At 34.6% G+C, this 24,588-nt stretch overlaps 1 protein-coding gene across 1 annotated transcript; it reads right to left on the bottom strand.

Moving 5' to 3' along the window:
- Positions 1-8,262: 8,262 nt before the first annotated feature.
- LOC149791974 (uncharacterized) lies at positions 8,263-17,368 on the bottom strand. The gene is made up of 4 exons (XM_089969509.1): positions 17,365-17,368; positions 16,825-16,934; positions 11,439-11,588; positions 8,263-9,014 (listed from the first exon to the last, which is right to left on the bottom strand). Exons 1-4 carry the CDS (start codon positions 17,366-17,368, stop codon positions 8,817-8,819), a joined length of 462 nt encoding a protein of 153 aa, XP_089825635.1. The 3' UTR covers positions 8,263-8,816.
- Positions 17,369-24,588: the final 7,220 nt, after the last annotated feature.

Below are 24,588 nucleotides of genomic sequence, written 5' to 3'. Positions count from 1 at the left end.
CTGTATTAGGATCTTGTATATAGATATAGGCAATTTCATTAATCAGTAAAAAGTAAATCTACAAACAATATGTGTCTCAAGTTAATCTCACCCCAAATGAGTTCCAATAATCAGAATACGATTCTGCACCAGCCAACATACTTCCATTCGCAGAGTCAAATCCAATAATTCTAAACATTGGATTTTCCTTCTCTGGACCTTGGAAAGGATTCATAAAAAATCTCTCCCACTGATTAATGTTTATGGATACCATCGTTGTATAAAGTATATTTCTAATTCATTTGCTCACTATTGGATTCATTATCATTTCATTGTCAACATCACTAAATGTCAACAGTTTAAAGTTGTCCTGAAAATATAAAACAATGAGTTTTTATACTTTTTGAAGTATTCCTCGCCATCATTGAGCTTCCAGTAAAATCCCCTAAATATATTAAGTTATTATGATGTTCCCGATGCCCATTTAAGGAATCATAGAATATACTTTGAGCCTCTTTGACAAATAGGTAAGATGCATTTAAAGACAATATAAATTTAATCTTTTCTGTAATACTAGAAACACTCTATCATTCAGGTAATTTCATTCCAGCATTAGCTATGCTCATAAACCTTATAAAATACTATATGCATCAATCGGTTAATTTGTTTCCATTATATCTACCCAATTTTAATTCTTTAATAAAAAAGAAATAAGTCTATACATGGGTTGTGCTATGTACATTTGTATTTCTTTGAGAATAAAAGCATGTTATTGATTTTACGTTTTAAAACATGAAGTTCTTACAGACAATATATATCTCTAGTCTCTTTCAAAACTCAGCGGTATGAATTTCTAACCCCCTATTATGCTGAAGAACAGCATAGAAGTTTTAGAGGCCATTTCATACCAAACTATGCCTAAAACATTTATAAATGTCTCATAAATCTAATTAAAAGCTGCCTTACATCGTCGGGCTGACTTTCATCTTCATATACAACCAAACTAAGCTTAGCTGTTTCCTCATTTATGAAAGAAAAATATTATTTTTCCATAAGTGCAATTGGAAACTGCAAAATCTGGAACAGAATTAAAGCACGTTAACAAAGTATCCACTAAAAACACATAACGAGTAAGTTAAAGATCTTGTAATTAAAGTTATAGGGCTTCTGGGAAAAAAATATACAGGAGCACGCTCCCCCCCCCCCCCCTGCATATTAATTCAATGTGAAAATCTATTTTATTTTAAAATACGATTCTATGGCTTGTTAGATTGACCCTTACATAGTCTTGGAATAATAACTCAAGGTCTCTCAAATATTGATTTCACTTCCACCAGCAATAATTGCTGCTGTACAAACGTATATGCCACTAGTGTGCCTAACAACGGCTGCACTGATAACTGAGGGTTGCGTGCGTGTGTGTGTGTGTGTGTGTGTGTGTGTGTGTGTGTGCGCGCACGCGCGCGCGTGTGTGTGTGTCTAATAGAATACCAATGATAGTGGCCAATGTTAATAAAGATTGATGCAACTCAGGAGAGTAAACAGTCCCAACTTAACAGTGGATGTATTCGTAAATTTACACTTGCATTTTCTTGCGCTACAAATCCAATTATAGGAGTCGATCTGTTTATGACGCAAGCGCTGACGGTGTAAGTGAATATGAACCTGTGGTACTCATATCGTATCTGCGTGCACTCACAACGTTTCCTCATACCTATGCCAGTACGTTTCACATGGACATCTTTCTTATGATGCCCCAGTGCTAGACATTATGAACTTTCACAATGCAGAAATCGTAGTGACCTGATTGAAAACTTGTTAAAGCTACGTTAAAAGTCCAAATCATACACACAAACGTTGTATTACCGTGGCAATGATATTAGCACTAAACTTGGCAGTAATCTGTTTTTCAGAGGGAAAACAAACCGCACAAGTTATGATCTGTGAAATATATTTTCTTACAAAGTTCCTTCATTAGGGTACACAATAGCTGAATTTGAAAACATTGATCGATAATTGACGGTATTAATTTATCTTTCATTTCATAACTGTCAACTTTCTCAAACAATGTATTTTCCCAGATACACAAGCAACCTTTATCTTGGAATATTCATTGAGCTTGTTATTTCCATCTTGGTCTTCTTTATAATCCAGTTAAGCTCGTGATCGATGTAGTGGATCATTAGTTAGTGTACCAGATTCGTGATCAAAAGGGTACAGGTATGAATCCTACCATCCGACTAGCCTGAGTCAGCAACCATCCAAGCAAGCACTTTACTCCGAATGTGTTGGCACTAAATAATCTACTTATACTGATGTACCATAAAACAGTTACAAATTTACATGAATTTAAACTATTTAGTTTTTGGGAGAGATTTGTTGCGATTTATTGATATGTACCTTTTGCTTGTCACAGGGGTATATGTAAAGCACGGTAAGCATTTAGTCTCACATCATTTGTTTACATTGTTACAAATAGTTTCATGTGGACAGGTATTTTGAGAACATGATTTTGCCTTGAATGCTTTGTATGATTGATATTATGTGCTATGTTCGATGTATTTTACAGTGTCAGCAATTTTCGTTTTGGAGATAATTTATGTATTGGAGGCACCACCAGTTTTCACAATGCAGTATGTGCAAGCATAATTGAACATTAATCAACAGTTTATATAACAGGTTTTTATGTAAAAGAAGCTCTGCTTGACATTAAAATAATGTACTTACCACATTGCGCACATTCAAATTTTCCTGCACCAGTAACTCGCGAATGTTTATTCTGACACAATGATTCTAGAGATTGGTCATATATTTGTAAGTAGAAGTGTAAAAATATAATTAACATGCAATATCTTTTTAAAATCATAATATCTTAATGGTAGTTAATATTTATTGTTCCTTAAATACCTGTTTGCAATAAGTCTCTATTTTGGCAGTGTCTTATATGGTGTAGTGTAACTGAATGTGATTTGATCCCATAAGATCACCTTGCTGTGAATATCTGTATTTACGTCACTAAAGAAACAGTCAGTCTAAGAGTGAATTGTAACAAGATCGACTTTTTGTGCCTCTGACAAAGACCCAGATGAAACTAATTGGCATCTTTTCCTAATGCCACCAAATAAGCGTCTGTTCAAAATAAACAGCTATGAGAATTTCAATGTATCGGATGTCAGATTTAATCCATCATCATCCAAGATCCATTAGATTGCATTAAAGGTTTTTTTTAGTGAAAAAAACCATGTCGATATGAGCATCTGTTCATGAGAATTAGCAAAAATGAGCTTGTCAAGATTGCCACCACACCGTAATGTTACATTGAAAACACCATATTATTTCAGATAAGCACCTTTGACATTTAGAATGAATTATAGTTTTTGCATAAACCCCGTTTGTACCCCACCTAATAATTTTAAAAATGAAAATCATTAATGTGTTGAAAAATGCACAGGACTTAGTCATTTCATTCAATGATCTATAATTTGAATCTGATTGTGACCATAATGACTGTCATCATCTGTGCATTTCATACTTAATAGAATTTCCATACTAACGAGGCGCTATATTGCATACACTATGGACAAGTCTATTCATCCACTTTGACAGCTGTCAGATAATTCTGTCAATTAATGTACCGGTACAGTTAAAAGTTGAATTATATTCCTTTGCACACATGTACATAGAAATAAAATCTACGTGGAAGGCAAATTTGTAGTTACAATTCATTTCCTTTGGTTGATTTGACATTGTAAATATTGGAAGCAAACAACTTATTATTAGCCTTCTAAACACATATATGTATATTCTTCCATCCACCCATTAGCTGAAAATGGACTTGCTCAGGAAATGGAAAAGACCAGTGACCAGGGTCATCTTGTATACTGAAAACTTTTGTTTGGTATGAAAGGTGCAGATGTTAACAATGTTAGTGCACCCTGGTTACAATCAGGTTTGAAATTATAAATGAATGAATGACCTAAATTCTGTGAATTTTTCATCTCATTTATGCTTTTCATTTTTTGAATCAGTAGGACGGTACAAACAGGGAGGTATTTTAAGACTATGAACATCATAAGTCTGGATTGAAAACTCCAGTGTTGAAACAACCGTTCATTTATTAGAAAGTTGAGACAAGATTTTCCAGATGGCCATGTGAATATGAGATCAGCAATGTTTTTCTTTAGGACCAAGCAGAGCATGTGATGTATTTGCGTGAAACGTTTAAAAGGCAATTCACCCAATAGCTAAGCAGTAGTGATAAAATCTTCTGCTAATGAACACACCTTGTACAACATACAAATGACAACAGCCCATCACATAAACGCTACTGTCTCCCACTATTAAAGCTAACAAACCTAGCATCTGTGAAAAGCATTATTAGAAGTTAATAGAAAGTTTAGAAAATTTTGGCTCCCAGTACGAATTTGAACTACATAATTTATTCTTCAAGTGGGAATTCCATAGACGTCAACCATTCAGGCTCGCAATTTGTGAGAAAAGAAAAGACAAAAATTAGTGGGTTTTGACATGAAATCCTGAAGCGATATTCAAGTCCAGGAATATTTGTCTGAACAATTGTTTAGCATGGTCTCCAGCAGATAAAGGTAGCTTGCAGGTCTTCTAACAAGAGCTGAAATCTGCTGTGAGTTCTTAATTTTCCCAACCTCTATGTGCTTTTTACTACCAATGTACTTCCTCACATCGTCTCTGCCACCATGCCCAATGCTAAAATTTGTGGCACACAGCGTGAAAAAAGCTTGATGTATATCGGTGTTTGTTGGCTAAATATATGACCAACTTTTGGTATATTCCAAACTAAACTTCACTATTTGTGTAATACGTTTCTGTTTCCTTTTTGATGAAGACATTTTCAAGATGCGGTACTGAATGGTAATTCAAATCAGTGTTTTGCGGCGCAGAGCAAAATGCCGGTTAGGCCCCAGTTTCTCTCAAAAGCATTTGTAAAACTGCTCTTATATATATAGATTAAAATACGCCATAGTTCCAATAATATCGTGACTACCAGTACTGGACCATTTCAGCAACTGCTGATATCACGACTATCGCTTAACAGGAAATCTGTAATTTTATTAAAGAGTTAAAATAATTGAGAATTGGGGAATTCGTGATATTTTTTGCATGTGGCATGATTCCGTAAATCACTGAAAAAGTCATGACATTCACACCAAAATCGTGAGGGTTGGCAGCTCTGGAATTCCATAGAGAAGTGTTACACCTTGAGCACACCCAGGGAACATTCTCTGAACTCAGACTTTCAGTATATGCTGCTCTCGCAAAAGAAATCCCATATCGTCATCATTATATGGGCACAGAGGTACAGTAAAACCTGTCATGAGCGACCACCTCTCATTTCCGAGCATAACTGCAATGTAGGGATCGATTTTATTTGTCTCCTTGATTGAAAAACCTAGGTACATCACTACATATAGAGACAGTAATGGCCTTAGCAAACATGCAAACATTGGGCCCCCTGAATTGATATGCAGGGCCCCTTATGAGCATGGCATTTGAAAATAAACTTTTGAACAAGTTTTAAAAGATATTAAATTTAAGTTTTCTTCCATTGCTTTAAAACTACTATCTTTCTATAAATATATTGTTAAAAATTACTAACACACAGGGCCCCTGTGAGATTGGGACCGGACTGAGCCAAATCAGTCCAACTGGTCTAACGCCATCCCTCTTTAGAGACAGTAAATCATAATGCAATATAACAATATACCTGTGCTCAGAGGAAACATCAACTCACTATTGGTTTTGAAACAGCTTCTGTACAAGACATCTCTGCTTAACAGCAGTATAGACCCTTATACGTGACAGGTGCTAGCTCAATTAAAAGCAAACTGCTATCAATCTTGTGATGTATTTTACAGGTCCGCCAACTGAAAATAATAATACAAGTGTCCTTCATAGCTTATAAAAGCTTTATTCAACAAACTGATTGAAAAGAAACAAGTGAACACTGTATATACACTAATCATGGCTGAATGATATATATATTTTTTAATAAGTTGCAAAGACCTACTATTTGCAAAGAAAAAATGTGACAAATATTAGTATAACAGTAAAAATAATTAATCACAACGATACTAAAGAGATGCTGGACTGATAAATATAGATAAATACATATAAACATACCCTTAATTTCAAACGTACAGTATAACCATGTAAATTATACTTATTAATAAACGTAAAAGCTGCACTAAGTCAATCTATATTATCCGACTGGATCAGAATGAAAGGAATTCCATTATATTGCATATATTTCCATCAGTAAACATTATTAAAGAGACTGACTATTAAAGGCACTTATCATCTTGAATAGAAAACCAATCAACAGTCAAATCCAAAAAGGATAACCTGTAATGAACAATCACCTGTTTTAAACAGCCAGGTTTTGTGGTCCAATTGACCAACTTACTTTTTACAGCTTGCGCTTGAGACTGGTTTGATCTGTACTTGTTTTAGATTTTGCCCAATTATAAGAGCTTAGCTCAACTTTTACATTAATCATGTGAAATAAAAGGAAGCTAAAATGGTCATTTCTCAACGGACTTTTGTCCATTTTAAATTTTTTTCCAGGAAATCTTACAAAAATGTACAGATTTACTAGCATTATATTTACAGCCGTTTTCTCCATGGTCAATTACCACACAAATGGCATGCAATTTGAGATTTTTCTGATAGTTTTGGATTCTGATTTGGCAACAAATACTTGGTTTAGTTTTAATTTGGCAACTAATACCAGGTTTAGTTCTAATTTGACAACTAATACCAGGTTTAGTTCTAATTTGACAACTAATACCAGGTTTAGTTCTAATTTGACAACTAATACCAGGTTTAGTTCTAATTTGACAACTAATACCAGGTTTAGTTGTACAAAATAGACCAATTGCAGTCATTAAACGGAAGATCATATGGGTACATTCAACTATTCCCTCCATAATTTGGTCTCAAACATTAAAGTAAGAAATTACTCTGGCGCCAGTGTATTGGATACTGGCTGAATGCAATCGAAGGTTTGGATTTATTGTGTCCCTTATCAGTCCTGGTACAGTGAATTTGCTAAAGTAAATCTAAAGCTTGTAATACATCATACAAATATTTGTTGTATTTAATTCATTGTTACTGGCTCCAAGAAAATGTTCAAACTAGAACACAGCAAATGGTCAGTTTGTTTGTACATGTATGACTTTTAATGTTCTTTTTCAGTTAAAGTGACTTTTAGAGGCCAGCACCTATCAATTAAGTACAAAAGAAAATATTAAGATGTCATTCTGATTTACATTGACCATGTAAAATACAAAAGAATGTTAGGGAGAAACAACTCCTTCTATTCAATTCAACCAAGTTTACTATCCCATCGTCAGGCACTTGTGATTAATTAACCATTTTTACCTGTCCCATTAATATCTTTTCAATGTAATTGTTTGAAAATATGGTCAAAAATGGAATACTTTTCATGCCAGGAGATAGTCTTAGATTAATACATGTACTTTTTTAAATATGATACGTCATTGTATTTATCATTTGATCTAAATTTCACACTCACTTTCTATTAGTTTTATGACAGAAGAAATAAACTAAAAGCAAATAATGAAGTAAGAGAAACATAGTAAATCATGTGTACTGATGCAAGGAGTTTGGAATTTTCCCTATGTATGTGGGAAGGACTGAAACATTTAACCAGAGAATACAAGATTTGTATCAAAGATAAGGCTTTCTAGGTCCCTGCTTGAAATCATATCCCCAAAAGATTTGATTTCCCAATCATGTTCAAACATGTTTGGAAGACTTTTTTTCTTGTACATGCCATCATTTGCATTAATTTGTTTTTTTTAAAAAAAAACATTGCAGAATATTTAAAGTTAGTGTACAATTTATATATTACAATATATAGATGGATGATGTCAAATAAATGACACCATACTGGTAGTGTGTAAACATTACTACCTTTGGGAAAGACAGATCTAGGAAGCCAAAAGGGAAAGACGTGGGACAACTTTTTGGTGGATGAGAAAGAAAAATCCCACCCCTGCTTAAGGCTCTGCAGGCCGATACAAAGCCGATCACACTATTCTGACACACTGTAAGATCTTCCTCTATATCACATTGGTTCATGTCTTAATTAAATAATTCCATCTAAACTATTTTTGAAATTTTTGCACAATATGCTTTTAAGATGTAAAAATTGTCGTCCAAAAGGTTAAGTGCCAAACTTGCATAGCATCTGTATATGACAATTAGGAAAAAATGCTGAAGTAAAATTAAAGACACCTTTATTGGTTCAAGGTAATGAAGGAGAAAGTCAGCATGTTAGCATGAGAGTCTAGTTAGTAAACAAAACTTTCTTAATCATGTAGCACAATATAAAATATTTCATCTTCATGTCCCAAGTATGTTGATTGAAAAATACATGGCATCAGTTATTAAAAATATGATTTCATTTACAATCACAATTTCACATGTCAGCAGGAAAATTTGCCATGGTGGTATGATTGTCAACACATTGATAAACAATCAATTACATGGGTCGCTACATCTGTTCATTTATTTCCTGAACATGTCATGGATGTATGATATAATAACTCTTGGCTACAAAAATTGACTAAATTTAAACATCTAAATGTTCTGAATTGTGAGACATGTTTTTGTAATAATGTGTAATTTTCAAACAAAATAATCATATTTTTTTTTATTAAAGGATATTTTCCTACTATAATGAAAAAATCTCATCTTTGCAGAAATTTTCAGTAGTTCTTTCCATAAATCTACAACCATTTCATACTTAGGAAGCCTCTGTTTTCATCAAATGGTTACTTAACTACAGGTATCGATAGTCTGTTGCTGTAACTCTTTGTAAACTTGGACTGGTTCTTTATCAAGTTACTACCAGGTATAGCCACCTCCCTTGCTCCAGTGAACCAGTCTGCACTTTGTTGAGTTCCTACCACAGTGTGACCCTGCATTACAGCAAGCTGAGCTGCATTGGGAGCAACACCTGGTGGAGGTGGCTGAAAATAATTTTAGAAGTCAATACTAAATTTATACATTATAATTTTATTCTTCTTTCATTTTCCCCAAATTTATACATTATCTTTTTAAAGGTCATTCATAAGCAAGTGTAAGAGAAGTTAACTTCAACAAATGACTTAGAAATCTGTAGCATAAATAATACTTCTTTATTTTCTCTTTTCCCTTACAATCTGACAAATCCATATATCTCATGACTTGGTTCTATTCCATTTATAAAGAAATGGTGTTTTGAAAAGGCACATTCATATAAAAGCAATCGTAATGTCCTAAACAAGAACATGCATCAAATATATCTCAGTGCAGTAATTTACAAAAAAAGTCATACATATTGGTAGTTGGAAATTTCTCCATAAAATTAGAAACCCTAATCCATTTGGACCACCTTGGCTGTTTCTACAACTGGATTGCCTGTAGGACTGGCCAAAATATTACAAGTTAAAAAATACATCAATGCATTCACAACTTCTCGGTCAATCCTAGTTTCTTAAATAACCCATGAAAGGCACATAAAGGTCTTGTGAAAATGTACACACCATAATATCTGGAATACTTTCTGAGCTAAGTTGAATATAAGATCTGCTGTAGTGTAGACATAAATACTGATGAATAAAGGGCAATAACTCCATAATAAATGGACCTGACAAGACAAAACCTTATAAAGTCAGTAATTTACCCTCCTAAATCTGACACAGCGACTGGCTACTTTATATTGCCCCCCGTTACCCCACTCAGGGAACACTGCCAACCCCATTACTTAAAATTCATTGGTATTTCAGTATTCCAAATTGATCCTGAGCTATACTGGTTACTATGATAAAATCATATTAGGATAGCATGTTAATTAACAAGGGTCATAACTCTATCCAAGATAGAGCTGACATGACAAAACCCATGAAAGGCATAAAAAGATCTTGAGAAAATGTACCAACCATACTGCAACTATTTGGACCACCTTGGATTTTGACTGCCAGTACGACTTGTCAAAATTTTGCAAATTAAAAAATATATCCATGCATTCAAAATATCTTGGTCAATCCTAGTTTCTTAAATAACCCATGAAAGGCACTATAAGTCTTGAGAAAATGCATCCACCATATTTTTGCACCATAATATCCCGAGCTGGATATAAGATCTGCTGTAGTGTAGATATAATATTGATGGACAAAGGGCAATAATGTTATAATTGGACTTGACAAGACAAAAATGTATAAAGGCATCTATATGCGACAAGAAATTCATCTACCAAATGGCATCCAAATATGTGCAAGGAATGTAGCGGTATACTGTTTACGAGATACATGACTGGACAGACAAATGGACAGATTGATGGATGAAAAAAGAGATACCTAAACTGTGACATACATAAACTTGCAGATAGGCAATGAACCAAAAATATGTGCACCAACTGCGTTTTCTCAATCTTCAAGTGCACACACAGTATATAGTTCCGCTTCTCCCATCGTGTTTATGTGCAAATCATTATTATTACATTTTTCATGATGTTAAAGTTTCATCAAAGTGGCCCTTCACCATAATGTCAAAGCCATATGTAGCCTTGTAAAACTCAACTTACAGAAAAAATGACATACATAGAGGCCCCAGGAATGTAACCCTTATGTATCTCGGGGAGTGCCTGTACTGGGTTCAATATCTCATTACTTAAATGCCTACTGTCTTGTTACATCTCACTTTTTTGGGGTAAATTGGCTACCCTTTGTTCAACCATTCATATGGAAAGAATGCTTAACTCACAACACAGCTAAATGGGAAGATAATTCTTATAGTACAAATGATACATACATTGAGCTAACCCTGCCAAATTGACCCTAATATTGTTCGATTTTTAATATCACGGTGCAATCATTATATCTAAAATGATTGCATCTCTTGCGGCATACCATGATTATCATGATGCATATTGTGATTATCATGCTGCACACCATGATCATCATGTTGCATACTCTGATTATCATGCTGCATACCATGATGATCATGCTGCATATGTTGATCATCATGTTGCATACTGTGATTATGATGCTGCATATCATGATCATGTTGCATAGTGTGATTATCATGCTGCATATCATGATCATCAAGCTGCATATTGTGATCATGCTGCATACTGTGATTACCATGATCATGCTGCATACTATGATCATCATGCTGCATACTGTGATTATTATGCTGCACACCATGATCATGTTGCATATTGTGATTATCATGCTGCATATTGTGATTAATATGCTGCACACCAAGATCATCATGCTGCATACCGTGATCATCATGCTGCATAGTGTGATCATCATGCTGCATAGTGTGATCGTCATGCTGCATACTATGATTTTCATGCTGACAGATGTCAGATCTTACTTACAAAATATTTATTACAGATCACAACTCACAGGTATCCTGGGTTGTGCAATGCCATCAAACCGAGCACCTGCATCAAAAGCATTGCGTGCCATCATAATGTGTTGCTGCTGGGGAGGTATTGCTTGCTGGGCACACTGAAACTGACAACAGATGAGTCGTGACTGGTTAAGGACAAGCATCTGATATATAGAATAGAAAGTAGTTCCTTTATGAGTGCAATATGAAGTTGCGTGTGTTCAGTATCATAAAATATTGAACGATTCTGACAATGCAAAGTTAACAGAGAAAAAAATGAGCATATAATAATCTTTGACTCATATGACTCCTCTTTAAAAAGCCTTTGAAAACGAAAGATTATTATTGGGCAGACACAATGTTAGTTGTCTTAGTTATCAGTTTATTTACTGCTTCAAGTGTTAGGCCACAAGTCTCTGAAACTCCATCAGTGTAGCTAAAAAATGTCAGAACATCTGCGAATGAAATATACATACATATATATACAAACAGAGTTTCTTTCTTCTTCGATATTCTGACATTTTCTTCCTAGAGTGACAGTTTGAAAGGAGCACGGTTAGCCTATTCCTATGAGTAGTGTAAATTTTGCTTCCAAAATCACCTTTTAATTGTGGACAGTCTAAATAGTTTCAGGTTTTCACAATGATATTTTAGTCACATCTAGCAAGGTGCCAACTTTTCACTATATTACCACGCTCAGTTAATGTCAAATGATCAGATCTTTCCTCCTTACTAGTTGACGATCTTTCCATCTCACCAACTTTCCTAAAGAAATCAGTTCTCTTTTGTTTCAACATAATTAAACAGCTGTTGTGCTTTAGTTATTTCTCTAATAGTTATTGCAACACCTCAACAGCTTAAGCAGGTCTAGATCACAAGGCGCCTTCTACTCAAACAATAATTTCTATAAGTATGTAAGGGAATGAAATCATGATCAAAAGACATCAATTTTATCTTAATGGATTCTTTTTCTTATGTGTTCTATAAAGCGCATGTCTCTTCATCATTTTTGCAAGAAATCCATTATCCCATGGCCTGGCAACATATCTGAACCAACGTGTATTGTAATTTCCATGCAGTGAACTATGAACAAATCACAAATCAATCACACCTGAAGTGCAATAGCTATCAGGGAACCTGGCTAGCAGTGTGCAAAACCAAAAAATTCTATCTTCCAGTATGTCCAATAACTCTGAAACCCTACAAGACATCTACATAATTATGTAGTTCTTACATTAAGTGTATATGAAATAAAATTAAGAAAATAAAAATAATTTTTTTATAGATAAAATATAGAAGATGAAGAAGTTAAATTTCAACACAGCAGGCGTTACCACATGGTTTAAAAATATCAACACAGCAGGCGTTACCACATGGTTTAAAAATTTCAACACAGCAGGCGTTACCACATGGTTTAAAAATATCAACAGAGCAGGCGTTACCACGTGGTTTAAAAATTTCAACACAGCAGGCGTTACCACATGGTTTAAACATTTCAACACAGCAGGCGTTACCACATGGTTTAAAAATATCAACACAGTAGGCGGGAACGGCCTTAGCACACTTGGGGCCCGATTTGGAAAATTTTGGAGGGGCTCCCTGTGAACATGGCATTTGGAAATAAACTTTTAAACATGTATTATATTACAATGAACTTAAAATTTTCTTCCATCACTTTAAAATTACTTTCTCTCTAGAGATATGTTTTTAAAAAATTACAAACGCACAGAACCTGTTATGATATAAGCTTATATACCAAATCTAATAAAAATCTGAACCAGAAGTCCAGTCACCAGTTTTCACATGCCCAGGCAATCAGATGCAAGATTATCTCATTGAGAGATCTCTCCAGTACAAGCTTACATTTCTGTACAGAAATATGGCTTCTAGTAATGAGTACACTTCAGCTGAACTGAAGGACTTTAACTTGAGAATCTCACTCATCTGATATATAAAAAATGCTCTGTGTGTGTGTGTGTGTGTGTGTGTGTGTGTGTGCTTTGGACTTTTAACACAGCTTTAACAATTTTTAAGTCATATCGCTATAATGTGTACACATGACAGTTATCTAGCACTGGGACATAATGCCGCAGACATGTAGCATGATGTCTCACCCAGTCACATTATCCTGACACCAGGCTGACCAGTCCTAACATAACCTCTTAATGCTGAGTGCCAAGTGAGGCAGCAATTAGTACCATTTTATAAGTCTTTGGTATGACTTTGCCGTGGTTTGAACCCCAAACCTCATGCATCTGAGGTGGATGCTCAAACCATTCTAGTTCCAAACCCTATGCATCTCAATGGCGTGTTGTTGTCTCTTAACTTGACATACTCAAATTGGCATGTGATATCCTTTCCAGCTTGTATTCAGAAGAATGTGAATATTCCTTTTTATTTTCCTATGTTTATTAATAACACTTTTCAAGGGGCTTATTTTCCCTTTCGTCTTAAACATGAATCACTTGCATGACGCCATTTTGAAGAAAATTCTATGATCATGCAGATCCTTCGCATGAACAAATAGGTGCAGTTTAAAGCGTCTGATGTGCTGCTGTAGAGTTAGTCTCGTTCCCTGACCAATTTCACTACTTCTAATATAAAACCCAGATCTAAATAAAACCCCGATGAACAAATTGTCCAGATTTTTCGGCAATGATCATTTTCCCGTAGTTTTTGCTTTTATGCCTTAAGTCCGTATTTTAAGGGTAATTTACATAAGACTTGCATCAAAATCGTAAGAGTTGGCAGATCTGAAATGGTGCAGGATTATTAATTACTATCTGAATGACCTGGCTTGACTTGGCTGCAACTGCCTCTACACTGAATGACCTTATGTATGGCTGTGCTGACAAACATCAACAAATTATGCACTACTTCAATTCTGATAATATACAATAACTGTAAAATGCCAACAACCAGTGACACAAGCCATGGGCAATGATCCACTATTCTCCTTTATCACCTATGGCAGCCTTGTTATTCAGGATTATACATAAAACTGCTTCACTGATTAATGTGAGTACAGGTAAAAATTTGACACCACTGAGGCACAACATGACTTTTCATGCCATACGAAAGTTCAAAGTTTTTCTCTCAAACAGTCGCTTATCGATCAATACAAAGGGTATCTTAATTTGTGTGTGACATTGTGCTTATCAATCAGTACAAAGGGTATTTTAATTTATGCGTGGGACAGCATGCTTATCAATCAATACAAAGGGAATTTTAATTTATGTGTGGGACATCAAGTTTATCAATCAATACAAAGAGTATTTTATGTGTGTGACATTGTGCTTATTGATTAATACAAAGGGTATTTTAATTTATGTGCGAGACATCATGCTTATCAATCAATATAAAGGGTATTTTATGTGTGGGACATCATGCTTACCAATCAATACAAAGGGTATCATAATTTATGTGTGGGACATCGTGCTTATCAATCATTACAAAGGGTATTTTAATTTAGTTGTGGGACACCGTGATTTTCGATCAATACAAAGGGTATTTTATGTGTGTGACACTGTGCTTATCAATCAATACAAAGGGTATTTTATGTGTGGGACATCATGCTTACCGATCAATATAAAGGGTATTTTAATGTATGTTTGACACTGTGCTTATCGACCAGTACAAAGGGTATTTTAATTTATGTGGGACATCATGCTTATCAATCAATACAAAGGGTATCTTAATTTATGTGGGACATCGTGCTTATCAATCAATACAAAGGGTATTTTAATTTATGTGGGACACTGTGCTTATCGATCAATACAAAGTGTATTTTATGTGTGTGACACTGTGCTTATCAATCAATACAATGGGTATTTTAATTTATGTGTGAGACATCATGCTTATCAATCAATACAAAGAGTATTTTATGTGTGGGACATCATGCTTATCGATCAATACAAAGGGTATTTTATGTGTGGGACATCATGATTATCGACCAATACAAAAGGTATTTTAATTTATGTGTGAGACAGCATGCTTATCAATCAATATAAAGGGTATTTAAATTTATGTGTGGGACATCATGCTTATCAATCAATACAAAGGGCATTTTAATTTACATGTGGGACACCGTGCTTATCGATCAATACAAAAGGTATTTTATGTGTGTGACATTCTTATCGATCAACACAAAGGATATTGTATGTGTGGGACATCATGCTTATAAATCAATACAAAGGGTATTTTAATTTGTGTGTGGGACATCATGCTTATCGATCAACACAAAGGGTGTTTTATCTGTGGGACATCAATCAATACAAAGGGTATTTTAATTTGTGTGGGACATCATGCTCATCAATCAATACAAAGAGTATTTTATGTGTGTGACCTCATGCTTATCAATCAATACAAAGAGTATTTTATGTGTGTGACATCATGCTTATCGATCAATGCAAAGAGTATTTTATGTGTGGGACATCATGCTTATCAATCAATACAAAGAGTATTTTATGTGTGTGACATCATGCTTATCAATCAATACAAAGGGTATCTTAATTTATGTGTGTGACATCATGCTTATCAATCAATACAAAGGGTATTTTATGTGTGTGACATCATGCTTATCAATCAATACAAAGGGTATCTTAATTTATGTGCGTGACATCATGCTTATCAATCAATACAAAGGGTATTTTATGTGTGTGACATCTTGCTTATCGATCAATACAAAGGGTATTTTATGTGTGTGACATCATGCTTATCAATCAATACAAAGAGTATTTTATGTGTGTGACATTATGCTTATCAATCAATACAAAGGGTATCTTAATTTATGTGTGTGACATCAAGCTTATCGATCAATACAAAGAGTATTTTATGTGTGTGACGTCATGCTTATCGATCAATACAAAGGGTATTTTATGTGTGTGACATCTTGCTTATCAATCAATACAAAGAGTATTTTATGTGTGGGACATCATGCTTATCGATCAATACCAAGAGTATTTTATGTGTGTGACATCATGCTTATCAATCAATACAAAGGGTATCTTAATTTATGTGTGTGACATCATGCTTATCAATCAATACAAAGGGTATTTTATGTGTGTGACATCATGCTTATCAGTCAATACAAAGGGTATCTTAATTTATGTGTGTGACATCATGCTTATCGATCAATACAAAGAGTATTTTATGTGTGAGACCTCATGCTTATCAATCAATACAAAGGGTATTTTAATTTATGTGTGGGACATCATGCTTATCAATCAATACAAAGGGTATTTTATGTGTGGGACATTGTGCTTGTTGAATTGTCTAATTATGTGAAAAACTAGGAAATCTCATCACAGGAAGCAAAAGGTGATAAATGTGCATATCAGATTGTTGCCATGTAATGCAACCAACTACTCCCAAAATGTAATCTTTATGTTGATTTCTTACCGCTGTATATGGAGGAGGGGGTCCTTGAGAGGGAATGCTGGCATATGCTTGATATGCGGCTCCATACATTGGTGGTGCACCAGTCATGGGTTGAGCCATTAATGGCATCCCTGTGAAAGAAAATGTTTCAAGAATATTCACATAATAATGATCATTTATTCACTAAATAATACTCATTACAAATTAATTTTAAATGTATTTGATACATGTACAGTACTACCCCTCTTGAAAGGCACCTCTCTAAAGAGGCCACTTATGATCAGAGGTCACCATTCATAACACCAAAATAACACATTTTGTTTTACAATCCCCCCACCATCATGTGCCAGACCATTTGTGATGGCAAGTTTCCAATGATGATGAGATGGCCTCTCAAGAGACAGACTACTGCATATAAAAAATATTGTATGGTTTAACACCATTTTCAGCACAAGATAGGCTATACATGGCGGCCAATATAAATGGTGGAGGAAGAACCCAAGAAAACCCCAGAAAGTACCACCAACCCAAGAGAAGCTACTGGCAATCTTTCTCACATACCCATATTGGCCGAGCCCGTGACTCGAACGCACGCAGACAGGTGAAATGGATGGCAGCTATCTATAATGTTAAGTACTTTAGACCACTCCACAATTCGGAGCCCCGAAGAAAAAAAAGAGTATTACATAGAGAGACATACAGCAGAACAGACTAACTACAACTGAATCTGCCTCAAATATCACCTTCATCATTCAATCACATGACTTAACCAGCCACGTTTTTAAACCACCAACAAAGTTTTTAAAAACAAAACCGGTATCAAAGGCACACCTTTTGCAGAGATCAGATTTCCTTTCCTGTCATAGCAGCCAAAAGTTTAAATGTAATGCTATGAAAAAACTTTACACATTTTCAAACAGTCTTGTTGCTGTTATAAGGTTTAATGGCATTTTTCAGCACAAGATAGGCTACACATGGCAGCCAGTATAAATGGTGGAGGAAGAACCTGGGAAAACCCCAGAAAGAACTACTGACACATAAGAAGCTACTGGCAAGCTTTCTCATCTACCCAAATGGCCGAGCCCAAGACTCAAACCCATGCAGACAGTGGTGAGATGGCAGTGATCTGTAACAGTGAGTACATATGGTTCAGCGTCACTGACAATGCGGAGCAACATAAACTGAAACTGCTGTCATGTTTCTCCATGAAGATCCGAAGTAACTCGGCCACACAGAATGAGTACGAAGGCCTTCCGAAATATGAAATATGAAAAACATCACGAATAAGTATAACATTATAACATGATGAAACTTGGTTTGAATGTTTAACCTATAGGAATAATGACGATCTGGAAATGTATGATGTGCCAAGATAAGAAGTATGTGTTGTTTGCACAAAGTCAGAACTACATGTACCTGTATCGACAAGGCTTATTGAATATTTAACTAAGACATAGACATGCACACCTCAAGGAAATACTTGACTATGATCGAATTCAATACACTGTCAAGGAATATGTTGGAAACTATTGTAGAGAATCAGGAATCTGCCATTGTATTATGACTTCTTCGATATAATTTAAAAAATCACTTGAACACAGGTCCTGTCATTTTCGTTGCACAGTATAAGAAACAACTAGATGGAAACAATCTAGATTCGGTAGCTCATTCGATAACGTTATTTACTAGATTTGGATCCCTTTAGATCTTTCGACTTGATAATGGATTATTACCTTTAGAAAGGTTTTTTGTTCATGGAATAAATATTTTTTTTGGTTTATTTTTAATGAGATTATTCCAATCGGGTTTACAGTTGCTATTGGCACAGCAGTTTCGTCCGAAATGTTGACCCGTAACAAAAATTATATTTCAGTGTTTACGAGGTATTATTAATATCTCTTGTACGCAAATAATCGTGAAGAAGGGGAACTAAATTATTATCAATGTTAGCATCATGGTCACGTATAACTGTCATTATATTTAGATTTCTGGTTGATCTCTAATGTATATTTGTATTTTCTAGATTTACTTGTACACAAATATTCAAATATCCATATTAACTAATTTTACACACTGCAACCATTTTCCAAAGTTGCAATTCAATTCAACAGTTGCAAAATCTAGAATATCACATGAATAAAATAAACTAGTTTACTACGAAGTAACAAAATAGCGAATTACAATATTAATTCTAACCACGAGCTAGCAATCTACATAATTCTTTACATAATCATAGCTCATTTCTCAAATACGCATGTAAATTAAACACTACGTGTGGTAATTCTACGTACTAATGATTCTAGTAATGAAGTATACATACTGCACATAATTACAATTACAATGCCGTAATATTCTGCAACAATCGAACAAATAAGTCATTGACCTTTACGAAGCTTTGTCTTTCCTTAGAATTTCCTAAGTTTTCCCGCCAATTTACGAGTGGCTATCCCGGAATTATTGCTTTATTGGTGTGGTCCGTCTCAGAATTACGTCATTTGACGAACCCATTAGTACCTAAAGTTCTAGGATTTTACGTATGTGTCTTTCCTTTTTAGTAAGTATGTTGTTTGTATATTTTTATTTCAAATTTCATTTGGATTAATATTCATAGGGTTTATACGCCGCCCTAATCCAGTGTCTCAGTACTCCATTACCTGGCTGATTTTGGGGTTATTTGCTTGAGTGATCCAGGCCAGTGGATTGATGTTGTCTGATGTATGCTATGTGTTTGTTCTATTTTGTTTGGTTGCTTTAATTCTTGTGTTTGTTTCGGACTGGCTCTGATGAGTCAAATCTTGTCGATTTTTTTTAAAATTTTTTTTATAGATTGTGGGGTATAGAAGAATTTTAGTGTGAGTAGTAGATTGTAGAGAAGTCGTAGAGTGTATTGTGTGAGCAGAAACGGTATAGGTAATACTTGCGTGTTGATGTATGTACCGTAGGTGTAATTGTTGTCAGAGATATTGGAGTCTTACAAGGACCTCTCTTTACAGAAAATTTCTGTCTTATGATAAAATGAAGAAGAGAAAAAATATATATAATTTTTTTAAAAATTTGTTTACAAGTTTTCATGTTTTTATATCTTATTCATTTTGGATAATGTCATTAGCATTCAAAATCGTCCCTTCTTACTTTTATAATGGAGTTAATATACCCTATTATGTCATTAGTATTCAAAATCGTCCCTTCTTACTTTTATAATGGAGTTAATATACCCTATTATGCCATTAGTATTCAAAATCGTCCCTTCTTACTTTTATAATGGAGTTAATATACCCTATTGTGTCATTGTATATATTCTTTTCATCAATGTTATTTGTAAATAAAAGTTCCATGTTTACTTATAATTTTATTTTTTATGACTTGACTATCTGTATCGTTGTTTGGACATTATAATATCATATGCTCTTTAGAATCAGTATGTTTCTTAATTAACCTGCATCTTGGTATTATGTTAATTAAATGTCTATCGAAAGCAGCTGCACCAGTCATCCAGCTTCCATGTAGATATAAAAAAATAATCTATCTTGTATAGCTGTTGATTTAATTCTCGCGTATTTTTTCCATTTTATTGACCAAGTTGGGTTCGGATGTTTGAATTCTTTTTAGTGTTCGTCTTGATTTGCTATCGCATTTAGTACATTATACATGTTCTTAATTTTGTCCCATAATTTTTTTTCTCCCTATATTTGTATAATAATTCGCTTATTCATCAACACTTTCCAGAGGGTTTACTTGGTAGATTGTTTTGATAGATTTTATTACTAAACCTGCATATATATATATATATATATATATATATATATATATATATATATATATATATATATATATATATATATATATAAGCTTCCCATAGTAATTGTGGGAGAGCTATTTAGATATTTAAATCTGTTTAAAATCTTTGATTTTTGTAGTAGACTTAGGTTGGGTAGGGCTAATCCTCCTTTTTCCTTCGGTCTGCATATATGTTGATGTTGCTTTAGCTTTCCAGCACGAAGTTTCACAATTGCTGAAGTTTCTAGTCTAAATTACTCAATTAAATTCGGACTGAAATGGTGACAACACCCTGTCTCAATTCCGACTGGATATCGATTCTACTCTGTTTTATTCATCTTAGGAGACAATGCTCCGACCGTCTGTCAACGTGGTGAGATTTACGACGCCAATAAGGGCCTTTGTTCTTGAGCAAAGCTTTCAACGTCCACATGTAATTTTTGACACCCAAGAAAGCTGGCTTTCGTAACAATTACAAACAGGACAACTATAACCGCGGTGTCTAACATATATACATGGCTTCTAACCAATTCCTGTGTTTTTGATTTACGTAATTGTCAAGGAGTCACAAAATATGTTTATCATTTTGACTTCGACAGATGCAGATGATTTTTTTACATAAATTCTGTTTTGTATTGCTTACCCTAAATTTTCCTGTTAAGAGTTATTGTTAATACGAATTGGCATCACAGGTGGGTGGGTGTAATATTGTAAAATGTCATGTATAGTACGTAATTTTGTTAAAGGTATAGAGGATTACCTTAAAAATATGTCATTACAATGTTTATCAGCAACCTGTTTTAGCGAAAATGTATTTATCTGAGATAAAAGATGCACATTCATATTGTATTTTACGCGCAATAGATTACGGTTAGATAACATCCAGTTTTTGCATTGTAATTACCTTGAGGTCTAATAAAAAGTGACTAGCGCTAGTTTTCACATACATTGGGCATTGCGTACAATGTATGTGGCAATCACCACGATACCAGATCATGGGGGCTGCTATATTGGTCTTCTTCCAATCAACCCGGTACCTTAACTGACAGTCATATTGTACACAGGAAAAGATCACACTAATGTGCGCATACATATGTTGTCTGAAAATGGACCTTTGCTGATAAAGAATGTTCTCATGTGTAGAAGAAAAGATCATCAAATAGCAACATGTACACTAACTTCGTCTTGAATTATTAAGTACGAAAACTCCTTTTCTTGTATACACATTACTATTTGCAAAAAGAAAACTTGTTAGTAATAATACAAACAATAATAATAATACTAATAATTAGTACCATTTTTTAAAAGTGTTATGGTATGCTTCAGACAAGGATCGAACCGACGACCTCCGGCATCCGAGGCGGACGCTCTAACCACTAGTCCACCGGAGCGGTCATACATACATACATACATACTAATAATAAAGTAATAATAACAAAGTATTTCCACCTTATTTTTAATATATGGATGTATCAATGCATTGAATGAGCGGAGCAAAAGGATAATAAATGATTCATTTAAATTTAGTAAGATCGATACCGAAAAATATTCAAAGCATCTCATCGGGAATATTAATCATTGTAGTTCTATTCACATTAAACAATGGCCTTTTTGTTATAGACAATGTTTGAAGAGAAATTTGATCTTTCAGTGTATAACGTTGTCAGTTCTGAGACGATAATTCTCTCCAGATATCCGATGATTTTTTAGAAACGTAGAAAGGACCTGGCGTATTGACTTGGATGGTATAGTACTTGTCTTGAGTTAGGAAGGTCTCTGGATCAGGTTCCTCCATGGTTTAAATATTTTCAAAGCTGATGTCTGGTGGCTCAAGAATACGAATTTTAGTCTCTGTAAATACCTGTTTTCATTAGTTAAAAAGACACACGAAGGGGAGGTGGATCGTTTTTGAAAGTAGGGACAAGTGTCTCAGAAACTGATCGAGTGCATTGTCAAAGCTGATGCATGTGATAGAGCGCCCGTCTAAATTGGGGGATGGGGGTTCGGTGCATGGTTTAAGCCCCATCTCAACATACAGCTCTTTTTCTGTGGCACATGGATCAGTGGCTTTGTTTCCTCGCTTCCATGCAAAATGTTCCTGCACGTGTTACGATTTATCCAGCATATATTTTGAATTAGAACGGCACAGTCGTGCCTGTCCAGAAATCGTACACTCGGAGAGCTACCTGCCACGTATAATCGACACTCAGTATACATCAAAAACAGGACTTCTGATTCATCAGAAATAAAGTTCACGATAAACTAAGAGAACCCAAATCGGTGTGGACATTATTAGCCTGACACGTGATCAAATTCGCATGAAAACATTGAGTACAGTGTACTCAGATGACCTTTTCGTATTTCATCCACTAACTTCATTACCATGTTATTAATATTTATTTAAACTAAAGTATGTTACAATCAAACTCATATCTCTGAGGAATTGATTTAAACTGCGATAGACCAGTTTTCAGGTACAATGTCATAGATACCCTCAATAACAAATTAGCAAACGTGTACCCCCCCCCGTGAGTACTGCAGATGGAAATAAACTTTAAACTTAGTTTTGTATGATATTGAACTTATCAGTTTCTTCAACGGACATGTAAGCCCGATTAGAATAGATCGCCTCTCAAAAAGATAAAAATGTGGCAGTGTTCCAGAAATAAAAAAAGCAACACTCTGGTTGTCTCTCGGGCATACCATTTTAACGACTTTTGTTTTGGTCGATTGACTTTCATTTCAGAGACAAACATGTAAGCGAGGGATATATATGTTTCTCGACATGTCGCAATAAAAGAGATTGTAATATCCGAAGGTTCAGGTAAATAATCTTATGGGTTTTATGATACAGGAATAGCACTTTCCTCTATGTCTTGTGTAGAGTTGTATCTGACAACATTAATTTATGTGTAACATGCATACTATTTTACAAATTAAGTTTAGATAAACTATCACAGTGGCTCTTTGCAAAGAACATGAGGAGTATGCGTCAGTGAAAAGAGGGCTAACATTGCTACAGATTAGACAACCCCTAACTACCCCAGCCCTCATTTCCTGGATGGATACTCCTAATTTTATTTGTACGAGCCCCCTATGGAAACCATCAAGCGCTATGTTTTTATTGAATCTTGTATATAACCCATGGGGAACCTCAATTATACATACAACTATTTTACCCGTGGTGCTGACCACTGAAGACTAAAACCACATAATAAGGTAGGTCATGATCATGAGAAGCTGATTGGTGTGTGTGTGTGTGTGTGGTTGATTTTTAACGTAACAATTTTTCAGTCATATCGCTACGATGTTTGCAGCGTGGCAGTTTATAGTGATGTCTAGCATTAAGTCATCATGCCAGATACATGTAGCATGATGTCCCACCCAGTCACATTATCCTGACACCAGGCCGACCAGTCCTAATACTAACCTCTTAATGCTGAGTCCTAGCGATTAAGAATAGAACACATAAGATATAAATTGTGTAGTAGCATGCTGGTCCTACCGTGCTTACTCATAGGAAAGCTGGAACCACTGAAACATGGAAAACAAGAAACATAAGGCGTGTAATTTTATATACAGTAAATTGTATTCAACTTTATGAAAAGTATTTCTGATCATGATTCTGAACAGAATGAAGTCTCTCTATTCTTTGGGAATGGAATTTTATATTTTGTTATGATATTGTAGCCACTAAGATTGTCTGTGCTTATTAATTATTTACAGTAAATAATTTCAATTGTAAACTAACACTTATAATTCTGATTGCAATTTTGGAATTCAAGGCACTGCAGTTCATTACATACTTGAATGGTCTGAAGTCCTGAATAACGTAATTGGTATGCATGTGTTCAAAATATAGAATGAAATACATAATGTAATAATGGAATACAAATAGAAGTATTTTGTCTCTTCGTTAACTTTATCTGTATATCTGCCCAACTATATTTTCGATTTTGTAGAACTTACACATGGTAATGACTTTCTGTTTTGATTGCTGTATATATC

Source organism: Sinohyriopsis cumingii, chromosome 9, assembly GCF_028554795.1.
Source record: "Sinohyriopsis cumingii isolate HCF-2022 chromosome 9, ASM2855479v2, whole genome shotgun sequence".
Lineage (NCBI taxonomy): Eukaryota > Metazoa > Mollusca > Bivalvia > Unionida > Unionidae > Sinohyriopsis > Sinohyriopsis cumingii.
Note: the sequence above shows the minus strand (reverse complement) of the source record. Positions and strands in the feature narration are given on the sequence as shown.

What these genes read in the sequence shown, in the direction of transcription:
- LOC149791974 (XM_089969509.1), bottom strand. An exon ending in CCCCTCCTCCATATACAGCG is followed by an intron (nt 11,589 to 16,824) that starts GTAAGAAATCAA and finishes TCTATATATCAG; the next exon opens with ATGCTTGTCCTTAACCAGTC. An exon ending in TTGCACAACCCAGGATACCT is followed by an intron (nt 9,015 to 11,438) that starts GTGAGTTGTGAT and finishes AATTATTTTCAG; the next exon opens with CCACCTCCACCAGGTGTTGC.